We start from the raw sequence: 13,704 nt of genomic DNA, 5'->3' as shown, positions 1-13,704 counted from the left end.
ATATGGAACTAGAAAACAGATTTAAGTCCTAATTGACTTCACATGCTAGTTTAGGCACTTGTAAAATTCACTTTACATCTGTAAGCCTTGCTTTATACATTTATAGTAGAATCTTGTACTACATGAACTCTTAAGATTTCTTCCAAGACTAATATTAAATTATTTCAATTATTTACATGCTGCAGTATTAGAGGAATCATCTTTTCCAGTCATTTTTACTGATAGGTGATGGAATTTGGGATTCTTGGGCTGTTTAAATACAAATATGCTCTTGCTGTGACTTGAAGTAAGAGTAAGAAAGATTGGACTACAGCCAAAAGATAGTAGGGTGATGACTAGGGTGAATTCTGCACTTCAGGGAAATATTGCCTAAAAGAAACAAGATAGGAAGTGGTGTGATGAACATGGAATTAATTCCCTATTTTTTGGATGGTTCTTCAAAAAAGGTTCATATGGATCTCAGCCTATTAGTAAGTTTGCTAAAATTTTAAGTGGGGTTTGTATATTTTCTTTGCTGCTTTCTTAATGTGGTTGTTTCTTTGACAGGAAAAAGGAAGTGCTTTCTAACCTCTACCTGACATTATATGATAATGTATCCCAAGGATACTTATACTCACAAGAAATAAATGGTAATAAGAGTTTCTATAATATCTTGAATAATTTCCTGATTATGTGCTTTTTGGGAACTGTTTCAGCAGTTAGTGCCTCTTCTTATACACCCAGTGGCTTATGGTATCAGCTAATGTTATGTGATATGGCAAATGCTGTAGGCCATGAGAAATCAAAAGTAGGTAGTTTAATTTATAAATATATATTTTTTGAATTGGTAAGATAGACAAAATATTATATATACATTCTTTTAGTTCAAATATATTTTTTGAGAAAAGGATTGGGTATTACATTGAATAAATAAATTAGTAATTATTAAGTTCACTACAATTTAGTCTTTGACACCTTAATATTAAGGCTTATACTATTCTTCACTCCTTGTCATTGATCTTTCCCATATCTTAGATATCACCTTTATATTTATGGAGTAATTTGGCATATTTTGTCTTTCTATCTTAACTAAGTTAATCATATTACCTATATTTGGTGTCCAAGTGGATAATTAACATAGTATTCTAGCTTCACACTTTTCAAAACCAGTTCTTTTACCTCTGTTTCTCTAATTGACATTAATGTCCACAGATTGAACATTATCATCATGTTGAAATCTCAGACTTTAATGTCTTGTTCTCTACTCACAATCTCTTATACTGTCATCTCTTTTTATTTACAATTTTATATCCTTGACTGCTCCTTTAGTGCCACTATGATTTCTGACTTCAACTGCTCTTAGTTGGCATTCCCCTTAAGTTTTGGACAGATCTCTTTCCTATTTTCTTTGGTGCCTGTTCAGTACTCTCCTCAAGCTCTCACCCCTCTCACATACTCTTCAACTTTTAATATTTTATTCAATTAAAATAAAATTAGCTTTTCTGAAACAAATGCAAGTGAATAACTTCTTCATTCAAAAAATTTTATTATGGTGAGAACATTTAACATGAAATCTATCCTCTTAACAGATTTTTAAGTGTACAATGCAGTATTATTATCTATAAACAATATCGTTTAGGAGATCTGTAGAACTTACTCATTTTGTGTAACTGAACATTTATGCCTATAGATTAGCAAAGCCCTGTTCACTTCTCCACTTAGCTCTTTTTTAAAAAAATTTTATTTATTTATTTAACAGGCAGAGTGGACAGTGAGAGAGAGAGACAGAGAAAAGGTCTCCTTTTGCCATTGGTTTACCCTCCAATGGCTGCCACGGCTGGCACGCTGTGGCCGGCGCACCGCGCTGATCCGAAGGCAGGAGCCAGGTGCTTCTCCTGGTCTCCCATGGGGTGCAGGGCCCAAGCACTTGGGCCATCCTCCACTGCACTCCCTGGCCATAGCAGAGAGCTGGCCTGGAAGAGGGGCAACCGGGACAGAATCCGGTGCCCCGACCGGGACTAGAACCTGGTGTGCCGGCACCGCAAGGCAGAGGATTAGCCTAGTGAGCCACGGCGCCAGCCACACTTAGCTCTTGCAGGCCACAATTCTATTCTGTGCTCCATGAATTTGACTGTTTTAGATACTTTATATAAGTGGAATCATGGAGTATTTGTCCTTGTGTGACTACCATGTTTCACTTAAGGTAGTGTCCTCCAGATTTATCCATATAATCACATATTACAGGATTTTCTTCCTTTTTAAAAAATTTATTTGAAAGTGTGACAGGACAGAGAGAAAGAGATCATCAGTTGGTTAACACCCTAAATTCCTGCAACAGCTAGAGCTGGGCCTGGCAGAAGCCCAGAACTCTTGTCTGGGTCTCCCACATGGGTAGCAGGGACCTAAGCGCTTGGGCCATCATCTGCTGCCTTCTCAGACACATTAGCAGGAGGCTGGATCAGAAGTGGTACATCTGGGTTTTGAACCAGCACTCTGATATGGGATGTGGGTGTCCTAAGAAGTGGCTTAACAGTCCTTTCACCCCAGCATTTTCTTCTTTTTAAAGGCTGAATAGTATTTCAACATGTGTGTATGTGTGTGTATGTATATATGTGTATATATATATATATAAAGTATACTTTAATAAAATCCTTTTATCTGTTTGTAGATATTCTTATTGTTTCCATGTCTTGGCTATTCTGAATAGTGCAGCAGTCAACATGGAAGTGCTAAGATCTTTTCAAAATCTTGCTTTAAATTATTTTGAATAATTATCCAGAAGTGGGATTGCTGGATCATATGGCTTTACTTTTTTATTGAGATTTAATAAAGGCTGTTGGGCATAATATTAATAAACTTGCTGTTTCTACCTACAAACTTGCCTATGGATGGTTATCCTCATCTTTCTCTTTATCATATTGGAAAGGTTTTGTTTTCACTGGCAAATCCCATCATTTGTTTTCAATTTTCTTTTGATTCCACAGGATCTATGCTTTGCCAGTTTTATATTCAAATTTTTCAGAGAAGCTTCTTGAAAGAGTTGTTTTCAGTAATCTCCACTTTTTATTTGCTTGTTGTTTCACTGAAATCTGGTTCCCACTTATAAGACTCTACCAAAGCTTCTAATATTAAAGTCATTATTATTTTTTTTTGGATAATATTGTATTTAGAACTGTCATCTTTTGCATTTTTTCTGAAAATATGATATCCATTGAACTAAATCAATTTCAGTTCAACATTGTTTTGAGAATTTATTCTGAATTTGGCACTGAAAACTAATGACTAGAATATCTGGCCCTTAGGAGCTGACAGTTTAGAGAGGTACATTGACATGCAAGCGATCATAATACCAAGAGCTTTGACTGAATTATATACTAAGTGCTTTCCAGGGGAAAGTTGTAAAAAGTCTGTGTCTGTGACCCTTGTATGATTTTTCTGACAGTTTCTGAAAGCTCTTTAGGAAACTGATAGACTCAGAGGTCACTGGCTCCAGATCTGACCTGAATAAGTCATGAGATAGAATTTAAGATAAACTAAAAAACAACAACAAAAGAAGTTTTTCTCCCCCTACCTTTTTTTTTTCGTGAAATTTGTTTCTTGAGAGAGAAAATAGGGAAAATAAGAATGATTGCTCATTTGGATTAATTAACTAATCTTTTGTTTATGCACAGCACTTCATAGAGCCTGTAGAATTTTTAGTAAAATTCGAAATGGTAGGATTTATGTGAATGATCTGCCAACAGTCCTTAGAATCTTGAAGATTTCTGTCAGTGATTCAGAAATGCGACAGGCACTAAAGGCAGTTGATATTGATGGTAAGTTTTATGTTTTCAGTATGAGTTTAAGGGTGTGAAAACATGAATATAAGTTATGTTTTTCAGATTAATTTTAAGTCATAAGAAAGTTTAGATTTGGAATGTTGTGTAAAGCTATCATTTTTATACTACTATATGTTCTAAAAATATTTTTAAATATTATAAAATTTTATTACAATAATGACATTTAAAAATTTGGCCTCAGAAATTACAGAAAATTCAGCTGCAAATTATGGACAGTACAGTAATGAGAGGCTTAACTAGAGTTTTATTGTGTCAGGAGGTCCCCAAGACCATCCCCAGACTTGATGACTGGTTAAGAGGACTCATGGCTGTGACTTTTTTTTTTTTACAGTGAAAGACTACAGAGAAAAATCAGCAAAGGGAAAAAGGTATATGGGGTGAAGTCTGGGAGAAACCAGGCACAGTGGAGTCACACAGGACACGCTCAGTTGCTTAAGAAAGGAGTTCTGACAACACCTGTGAAATGTGACCAGCTGGGGAAGCTCATTAGAGACTCAGCACCCAGGGCTTCTGTTGTGGGCTGGTCATTTAGTCACCCTCTGCTGCCACACACCAGAATTCCAGACTCCCAGTTCCAGGGTTGGTTGTGAGGGTCATTGAAGTGCTCAGGGAAGCAGCCTCTCACCATACATTCCTTCAGGTATGGTGAGTTGGCTTCTGTCCTCAGACTGGTCACTTGAGGCACACAAGACATCAGAAGGAGACTCTTCTAGCAGATCCCTTCTTTACTAAGAAAGAAAATCTCTCCTGGATGCCACCTTGGAAATGTTCCCTCCATTCTCTTTTGCTAGGGTTGTCACATGGCTTTCTCTGAAGCTTCAGAGGATTCTTAAAGCAAGTATCTGGCAGAGATTGTGGGCGAGGCAGTGCCATTATCTGATTAGTACAAATTTGTCAAGATTTCATTCTCTAGTGCTAGCCACATAAACACCCATCAAAATCAGGGTGGTTTTGGCAAGTAGGAAGGAGATGGGCTATTGAGTAGGTGGTCAGCGTGATCTGCCCCTATCATATTAGACAAATCATTTTTCCTCTGTGAACCTCTACTTCCCTTTCTGTAAAATGGCATTTCATACTTACCTTTTTTTCCCAGGAAGGCTGTAAGACTAAAATAACAATAACAGTTAAATAACCACTTTAAACCTTAGCCGTCTGACGCTACCTTCCATGAGGTTACTGAGGCATAGTCACTCATACAGGTTTGGATTTGACTTTCTTTCCTTTGGTCACTACCTCATTTCAGATCTCTTTGTGCCGGAGTTCCTCAAGTGGACATTGTACTCCTGGTCCTTTCTGTTAGCTCTTCATAATAGTCTAATTTTTTTTCTAGCACTTAATAAATAAAAGCTGTTTTTATAACTGGGTGTCAAAAATAAAATAAAAATTTGACTTCAGGCATACATCATTTGATTGATTACTAGATTGGATTATGATATAATCTCATCGTTAGTGTAAGCATGGCCTACTTTCAGTTACATAATATTTCTTTAATGTTAAACTTATGAAGTTACATTTTAATAGATATGATTGATAAATAATTGACCCATTGAAAATGTACAATCTAGTAACTCTTAGCATGATCACAAAGGTGTGCAACCAATGTTGGGACATTATGACAAGTGACAGACTGTGACACATCAGTGGAATTTCAAGACAAAACCAAGTGATTTTGTATTTATGGCTTTGTGCCATTCCACAGATTTTTTACATAAATATAAAATTTATATTTTGATAGCTTGGTCCTACTTTATTTTTTTAATTTTTAAAAGGAATTTATTAATACATTAGATTCTTGGGGTCACAGCAAATGCATGATAATTAATACAATACAATTCTCATCAAATCTCATGTTAATGTAATATTAGTACAAAGATAACAGACTCAATGTAGTTCCTAGATAAAATTCTAAGAATATAGTGATACTTTTCTTCCTCTATCCCTCCTCTTTCCTTCCTTCCCTTTTGTTGTTTCCTCTTTTCTGTTTTCTTGTCTTTTTTCTTATGTTTTGTTAACTTTTGAGATAACAGTTTTTTTTAAAGATTTATTTTATTTATTTGAAAGACAAAGTTACAGAAAGAAGTAGAGACAGAGAGAGAGGTCTTGCATCTACTGGTTCACTTCCCAGATGGCCTCAATGGCTGGAGCTACGCCAATCCGAAGCCAGGAGCCAGGAGCCAGGAGCTTCTTCCAGGTCTCCCACATGGGTGCAGGGGCCCAAGGACTTGGGCCATCTTTTACTGCTTTCCCAGGCTATAGCTGAGAGTTGGATCAGAAGAGGAGCAGCTGGGACTAGAACTGGCACCCATATGAGATGTTGGTGCTTCAGGCCAGGGTGTTAATCCACTGTGCCACAGCGCCAGCCCAAGATAACATATTTTTAATTTATATTATAGTCAAAGGCTTAATACTCCACTAAGAGTTCAACAAGTAAAAAGTAAAAAAAAAAAATAGTTTAGTGGGTATATAGGTAAGCATTATAAGCAATTATCAAGTGAAAAGATTTCTGTTTCATTCATATATAGTACATTTCAAAATAATCACAGGTGATTAAAACTGTAGACTAATGAGATTGAGAAAATGAATTGAGGTAGTATGAACAACTCAAGAATTTAGAAATGGAGAAGAGAATAAAGTTGCAGTACAAGCAAGCCTGGGGCAACAGTAGTGGTTAATGTTCCATGTTATTCTTTTGTTGTGATGACAAATACTTGAGCATATTTAAAATATTACCCTAGGAAGGACTCAGTGGCGAAAGAAGTTGACCATACAGGACATAAGGAAGACTGAAAAGAGATCAAGCTCCCTCATTAAGTACATTGAGCTTAGTATCAAAATCAGAAGAAAGGATTTGTTTAGAGTCAAAAGGGGATGTTCTCTTCCTTTACAAGACAGGATAGTATTGAATGCTAAATAGAACATAAAATGTAATTTGCCAAATATGAATCCTAAAGTCTTAATAAAATAAAAGGAGTCAGAGAGCAATCTAGAAAAAGTTTGCTTTGTTGAAAGACTTGTAGAAGAATATGAAGGAATATGAGTCCCAGGGAAAGGAAGGATGGGGAAATGCCTCCATCTCAGTACCTGGAAGGGGAGAGAAAGAATCATAGTTCTCTAAGAATGGATTCCCCATAGCCAACTGAGGCCTTTGGGAAGATAGGTCTATCGGATACCCTTCTTCCTCTTCTCCTGTAAAGAGCTGTAAAGAGTGACCTTCGTACCCTTAGAGAATTCTAGGAATTTGTTCTTTCTTTTTTGGTAATTCCTCATTTTTTTTTATATGATGCAGACAATTCTTAATATGATAACATTTGCAAATAGTTTTTTTTGTCACAGCATATATAAAAAAGTGACGCTAATTTTATACTCTGCATCATACATTTTATAGCTACAAGATGAATATTCTGTTTATTCATAAATTCATCAGTTTATAAAGTAAATTTAACATACACTTATGTTTGCTTAATTTTTTATAGAAAACTTTTATTTAATAAATATAAATTTCATAAGTACAACTTTTGGGTTATAGTGGTTCTTCACCCATATCCTCCCTCCGACCCCCAAACCATCCCACCTCCTCCTACTCCTTCTCCCCACCCATCCTTCATTAAGATTTATATTCAATTATGTTTATGTACAGAAGATCAACTCTATACTAAGTAAAGATTTCAACAGTTTGTACCCACACAGACACACAAAGTATAAAGTACTGTTTGAAGACTAGTTTTACCGTTAATTCTCATAGTACAACACATTAAAGACAGGTTCTACATGGGGAGCAAGTGCACAGTGATGCCTGTTGTTGATTTAACAATTGACACTCCTTTTTAATTTTTTAAAATTTATTTGACAGGTAGAGTTATAGACAGTGAGAGAGAGACAGAGAGAAAGGTCTTCCTTTTCCGTTGGTTCACCCCTCAATGGCCACTATGGATCTGAAGCCAGGAGCCAGGTGTTTCTTTCTGGTCTCCCATGAGGGTGCAGGGGCCCAAGCACTTGGGCCACCCTCCACTGACCTCCTGGGCCACAGCAGAGAGCTGAACTGGAAGAAGAGCAACCGTAACTAGAACCCAGCGCCCATATGTGATGCTGGTGCCGCAGGTGGAGAATCAATCTAGTGATCCATGGTGCTGGCCCCAGTATATTGTATTTTATCAAATTCTATAACTGCATCTATTGATTATCATATGGTTTTTCTTCTGCAGTTTGTTGGGTATGTATCACATTGATTGATTTGCGAACGTTGAACCATCCCTGCATGCCAGGGATAAATCCCACTGGGTCTGGGTGGAAGATCTTTCTGATGTGTTGTTGCATTCTATTGGCTAACATTTTATTGAGGATTTTTACATCTGTGTTCATCAGATAAATTGGTCTGTAATTCTTTCTCTGCTTCATCTTTTTCAGGTTTAGGAATTAAGGTGATGCTGGCTTTGTAGAAAGAATTTGGGAGGATTCCCTCTCTTTCAATTGTTTTGAATAGCTTGAGAAGAATTGGAGTTAGTTCTTCTTTAAATGTCTGGTAGAATTCAGCAGTGATTCCACCCAGTCCTGGTCTTTTCTTTGTTGGGAGGGCCTTTATTACTGATTCAATTTCTGACTTGGTTATGGGTCTGTTAGGTTTTATATGTCTTCATGGTTCAATTTAGGTAGGTTGTCCAGAAATCTATCCATTTCTGCTAGATTTCCCAGTTTGTTGGCGTACAACTCTTTGTAGTAATTTCTTATTAGTCTTTTTATTTCTGTGGTATCTGTTGTTACATTCTGTTTTTCATTTCTAATTTTATTGATTTGGGTCTTCTCTCTCCTTTTTCTGGTTAGTTGGGCCAATGGTGTGTCGATTTTGTTTATTTTTTCAAAAAACCAGCTCTTCGTTTTGCTGATCCTTTGTAATGCTTTTTGGATTCAATTTTGTTGATTTCTTCCCTAAGTTTAATAATTTCTTTTCCCCTTCTAGTTTTGTGTTTAGTTTGCTGTAGTTTTTCTAGATCCTTGAGATGCATTGATAGCTCATTATTTTGTGACTCCAATTTCTTGATGTAGGCACCTATTGCTATAAACTTTCCTCTTAACACTGCTTTTTCTGTATCCCCTAAGTCTTTGATATGTTGTGTTATCTTCATTTGCTTCCAGAAAGTTTTTGCTTTCTCTTTTGCTTTCTTCTATGATCCACTGTTCATTCAGGAACATGTTATTCAGTCTCCATGTGTTTGCATATGCTTTAGAGATTCCTGAGTTGCTGATTTCCAGCTTCAATCCATGTGATCTGAGAAGATGCATGGTATGATTTTGATTTTTTTTGAATTTGATGAGACTGCTTTATGGCCTAGTATGTGGTCAATCCTAGAGAAAGTTCCATGCACTGCTGAAAAGGATGTATATTCTGCAACTGTAGGATGAAAAGTTCTGTAGATAACTATTAGGTCCATTTGGTCTGTAGTGTCGATTAAACCTGCTGATTCCTTGTTGATTTTCTGTCTGGTTGATCTGTCAATTGCTGAAAGTAGAGTATTGACATCCCCCATTACTATTGTATTGGAGTCTAAGTCTTCGTTTAAGTCCCTTAACATATCTTTTAAATAGCCTGGTGCCCTGTAATTAGGTGCATATACGTTTATAATAGTTGCATCTTCTTGTTGAATTGATGCCTTAGTGATTATATAGTGCTCTTCTTTGTCTCTCTTAACAGTTTTTTTTTCTTTGACAGGCAGAGTTAGACAGTGAGAGAGAGATCTTAACAGTTTTGTGTTAAAGCTTATTTTGTCTGATATTAAGATAGCTATGCCAGCTCTTTCTTGGTTTCTGTTGGCATGGAATATCTTTTTCCAACCTTTCATTTTAGTCTGCATGCACCTTTGTTGTAAAGATGTGTTTCTTGTAAGCAGCAAATAGATGGGTTTTGTTCCTTAATCCATTCAGCCATTCTGTGCCTTTAAACTGGAGAGTTGAGGCCATTATCATTCAATGTGACTATTGATAAGTAGTGACTTTGCCCTGCCATTTTCCCAAAGATATTTCTAATATATGTTTGAACTTCCTGTGATCTTTTCCTGAGAGATTTTCTTCCTTTACCTTCTTTTGTATTGATGCCTGTGTTTCTGTGTGTAGCACATCTTTAAGCATCTTTTGCAGGGCTGGACGAGTGGTGACAAATTCTTTCAGTTTCTATTTGTTGTGAAGGGTCTTTATTTCACCCTCATTCACAAATGAGAGCTTTGCAGGGTATAATATTCTTGGATGACAGTTTTTCTCTCTTAGTACCTGGGCTATATCTCTCCATTCCCTCCTAGCTTGTAGGGTTTCTGATGAGAAGTCTGCTGTGAGTCTAATTGGAGATCCTCTGAAAGTAACCTGGAGCTTCTCTCTTGCACATTTTAGAGTCTTCTGTTTATGTTCCACTGTGGTGAGTTTGATTACAATGTGTCATGGTGAGCATCTTTTCTGGTTATGTTTATTGGGACTTCTGTGTGCTTCCTGTACTTGAAAATCTCTTTCTTTCTCCAAACCTGGGAAGTTTTCTGCTAGTATTTCACTAAAAAGGTCTTTTAATTTTTCTCTCTCTCCATGCCTTCAGGAACTCCTAGAACTTGAATGTTTTTTTTTTCCATAGTATTCTGTAGATTCCAAAGATTGTTTTTTAGATTTCTTATTTTCTCTTCTTGTCTTTGGGCTGGCGCGAGGCCGTGGTGCAGACACGAAGGGCGTGGAGACCGCGGAGTGTGCGCGCGAAGCCGAGCCGCGCAGAGCCGGGAAGCCGCGCAGATGAGAGAGGCGCGGGCTGAAGCGGCTCAGCCGGGAAGCCGCCGAGAAGCAGCCTCGGGGCGGGCACCGGGAAGCCGCGGGGATAGGAGAGACAGAGGTTTAGAAGTAAAATGAGAGAAATAGGAATGCTGGAAGATAGAAGTAAAATGAGAGAAATAGGAATGCTGGAAGATAGAAGTAAAATGGGAGAAATAGGAATGCCTGGAGATAGAGAAATAGAGAAATAGAAAGGCCTCCCCACAATACTGCAATGAGAAGGCTTGGATTCGGTCTGCCTGATTAGTGAGGAGATGAGCACCTGCGGGCGGCTAGCAGCTTATGCGCCGCAGGTCACCGAAGACAGGCACGCTATCAACACCAATAAGGCCTCCCCACAACACAGCAATGAGAGAACTTGGATTCGGTCTGCCTGATTAGTAAGGCGGTAAGCACCAGCAGGCGGCTCGACCAGAGTATGAGCTGCAGGTCACCGAAGATAGGCACGAACCAACACTAATAAGTCTCCCCCACAATATGGCAATGAGAAAGCTTGGATTCGGTCTGCCTGATTAAGGCGGTAAGCACCAGCAGGCGGCTCGACCAGAGTATGAGCCGCAGGTCACCGAAGACAGGCACGCATCAGCGCCTAAAAACCTCCTCACAACATGGCGAAGAGAGGACCCGGATTCGGTTTGCCTGATTGATAGGACTTGTAAGAACCTGTGGCAACTCTAGCAAGTAGAGCAGAGTGTGTGCCGCGGGACACCGAAGACAGGCGCATATCAACGCCAAAAAATAAAAAGAAAGGGGGATCTGTGGGGAGCAACTCGGACTAGACTAAGTTACTGGAATTAAGACTTATTCTGTGCATCTGCTCTCCCACAATATGGCGCTGGGAGAGAAGAAAACAGCTTCTACGCAGCTGCCTCCAGTTCAGCCAATAAACTGTAGGACTTGCTCCTGATTGGAGGAGAGCAGTGTACTCGGCGTGTGGGCAGCCGAGTTGGGATTGGTGGAAGAGGACTATAAAGGAGGAGAGAGACGGCATGCACCAGGAACATCTAAGGGGAACATCTAAGGGAACACCTGTGCAGCCCCCGAGAGAGCCGGCCGGCGGTGTGCCGCTCCCCTGCGGAAGTGGGGAAAGTGGCCAGGGGGAGCCGCCCTTCCACGGAGGTGGAGGGGACGGTGGCCAGCCCGGGAAGAGCCAGCGGCGAACCCAGGGAGGGCCGAGCAGACGAAAGAACAGCGCAGGGTTCAGTGTCGCTCCTCCACGAAAACGGGGAGCGACATAATGGTGCCGTGACTCGGATATGAAGCCTAGGCAGGGCTTAGTGTCGTTCCTCCACGAAGAGGGGGAGCAACAGGTTTGACTGTATATTTTCCTGTGCTTTATCTTCTAAGTCTGATGTTATCTCTTCTGCCTCACTGATTCTGTTTTTAAGACTCTCCACTGCATTTTTGATTTGTTCTATTGAATTCTTCATTTCATTTTGATTACTCCTTAAGATTTCAATTTCATGGGAGAGATTTTCTTTCATGTCTTGCATGGATTTCATTAGTTTGTGTGTTGGCTTTTGATTACATCTATGTAATCTTATGATCAATTTTTTTGAGTTCCATTTCATGCATGTCTTCTGTTTCATCATCTTCATAATCTTGTATTGAAGTGTTGTGTTCTTTTGGGAGTGTCATGTTGTCTTTCTTATTCTTGTTTCTTGGATGTTGTGTTTGTTGTTTGGCATTTGTGGAGATACCCGTTTGCCCCCCGCCCCTGCTGTGGCAGCTTTTATTGTTGTACTATGACTCTGTAGATAAGTGGACTGTGCTTTCAGTGAATTTCTAGAGGCTTGTAGTGGGTGTGGCCAGAGAGCTCTGTTCAGTTCTCCAGTGTTAAGGGCATGCCTAAGATGACACACCCAGGTTTGGCATGGTAAATCTCTCTCTCTCTCTCTCTCTCTCTCTCTCTCTCTCTCTGACAGGCAGAGTTAGACAGTGAGAGAGAGAGACAGAGAGAAAGGTCTTCCTTTTCTGTTGGTTCACCCCCCAAGTGGCTGCTACAGCTGGCACAGCGTGCCGGCCTGAAGCCAGGAGCGAGGTGCTTCCTCCTGGTCTCCCATGTGAGTGCAGGGCCCAAGCACTTGGGCCATCCTCCACTGCCCTCCCGGGCCACAGCAGAGAGCTGGACTGGAAGAGGAGCAACCGGTACAGAATCTGGCACCCCAACCGGGACTAGAACCTGGGGTGCCGGCACCACAGGTGGAGGATTAGCCTAGTGAGCCACAGCGCTGGCCCTTCTCTTTTTATTAATCAAAAGGGAAGTATATTCTGCTCACTTGGGCTCTTTTCCTCAATAGAGACCAGTGTCTGAACACTAGTCCCAGTGGGTATAATATTCATCTGCTCTGTCCCAACGACCACACAAAGGATCTGTGTAGTCCTCAGTGTAAGTTCAGATTCCCCAGCAATGTCTCTCACCAGGTAATCATGAATCCCTGAGCTTGTGGCATCTCCCACTGAGACTGCTCAAAGTCCCAGCCCCATGGTGACTTTTCTCACACACCCTCAGTTTTTTTTTTTTTTCACAGTCCTAGTTTAGAAGCTTCACACAGTCACAAGCTCCTAGACCCTGTTATTTTTCCCCACCCGAGTCAGGAGTTGCCACTCAGCTTATTGTCAGGTGCAGACACGAGCTGGCACAGTTGTTACGTATGCCCAAAATGGTAACTGCTCTGTCGGCTGTATGCCTTTGTAAGGTGTTCAGAGAGAGAGAAACGTGTCTGTTCTGTCCTTTTTTTTTTCCTCTAGTTTGGCTGGTTCACTTTCCCCCACGGGCCTTCAAGCCTTGTTCCCTCCAGGCTCTTCTTGCTGCTTTTTCACCAGTGGCTCAGGCTACTGTGGTATCGTCTCATCTCACTTTCCAGTGCTGGTGCATAGGCTCTCAGCTGTTGGAGTATCCCAAGCCGTGGGCACCCACACCCTCCACGTAGATCCACCATTTCCCGCTAATTTCAGTAGAGTTTCTTCTGCCATTTTTTCCCTAACTTTTCCCTGAGAGTACACTATCTTTACTTTTTTTAATCTATCTTCTCCTGGGCTAGAGCAGTAAGCTCCCTCCCTACTCTGTCATCTTGGAACCGATCATAAT

General features: G+C 39.8%; 1 protein-coding gene across 1 annotated transcript in view; it reads left to right on the top strand.

The window, feature by feature from the left end:
• The window catches only part of LOC149121110 (EF-hand calcium-binding domain-containing protein 13-like), a 119,496-nt gene that overhangs the window by 34,354 nt on the left and 71,438 nt on the right, over positions 1-13,704 (top strand). The window contains exons 6-7 of the mRNA XM_089318020.1: positions 547-629; positions 3,651-3,794. Of these exons, the coding sequence (XP_089174146.1) occupies positions 547-629; positions 3,651-3,794 (227 nt within the window). The remainder of the gene's footprint in view (positions 1-546; positions 630-3,650; positions 3,795-13,704) is intronic.

Source organism: Oryctolagus cuniculus, chromosome 17 (assembly GCF_051225735.1).
Source record: "Oryctolagus cuniculus isolate XC-2025 breed Fujian yellow rabbit chromosome 17, ASM5122573v1, whole genome shotgun sequence".
Lineage (NCBI taxonomy): Eukaryota > Metazoa > Chordata > Mammalia > Lagomorpha > Leporidae > Oryctolagus > Oryctolagus cuniculus.
The sequence above is the reverse complement of the archived record's forward strand: the minus strand, read 5'-3'. Positions and strand labels throughout refer to the sequence as shown.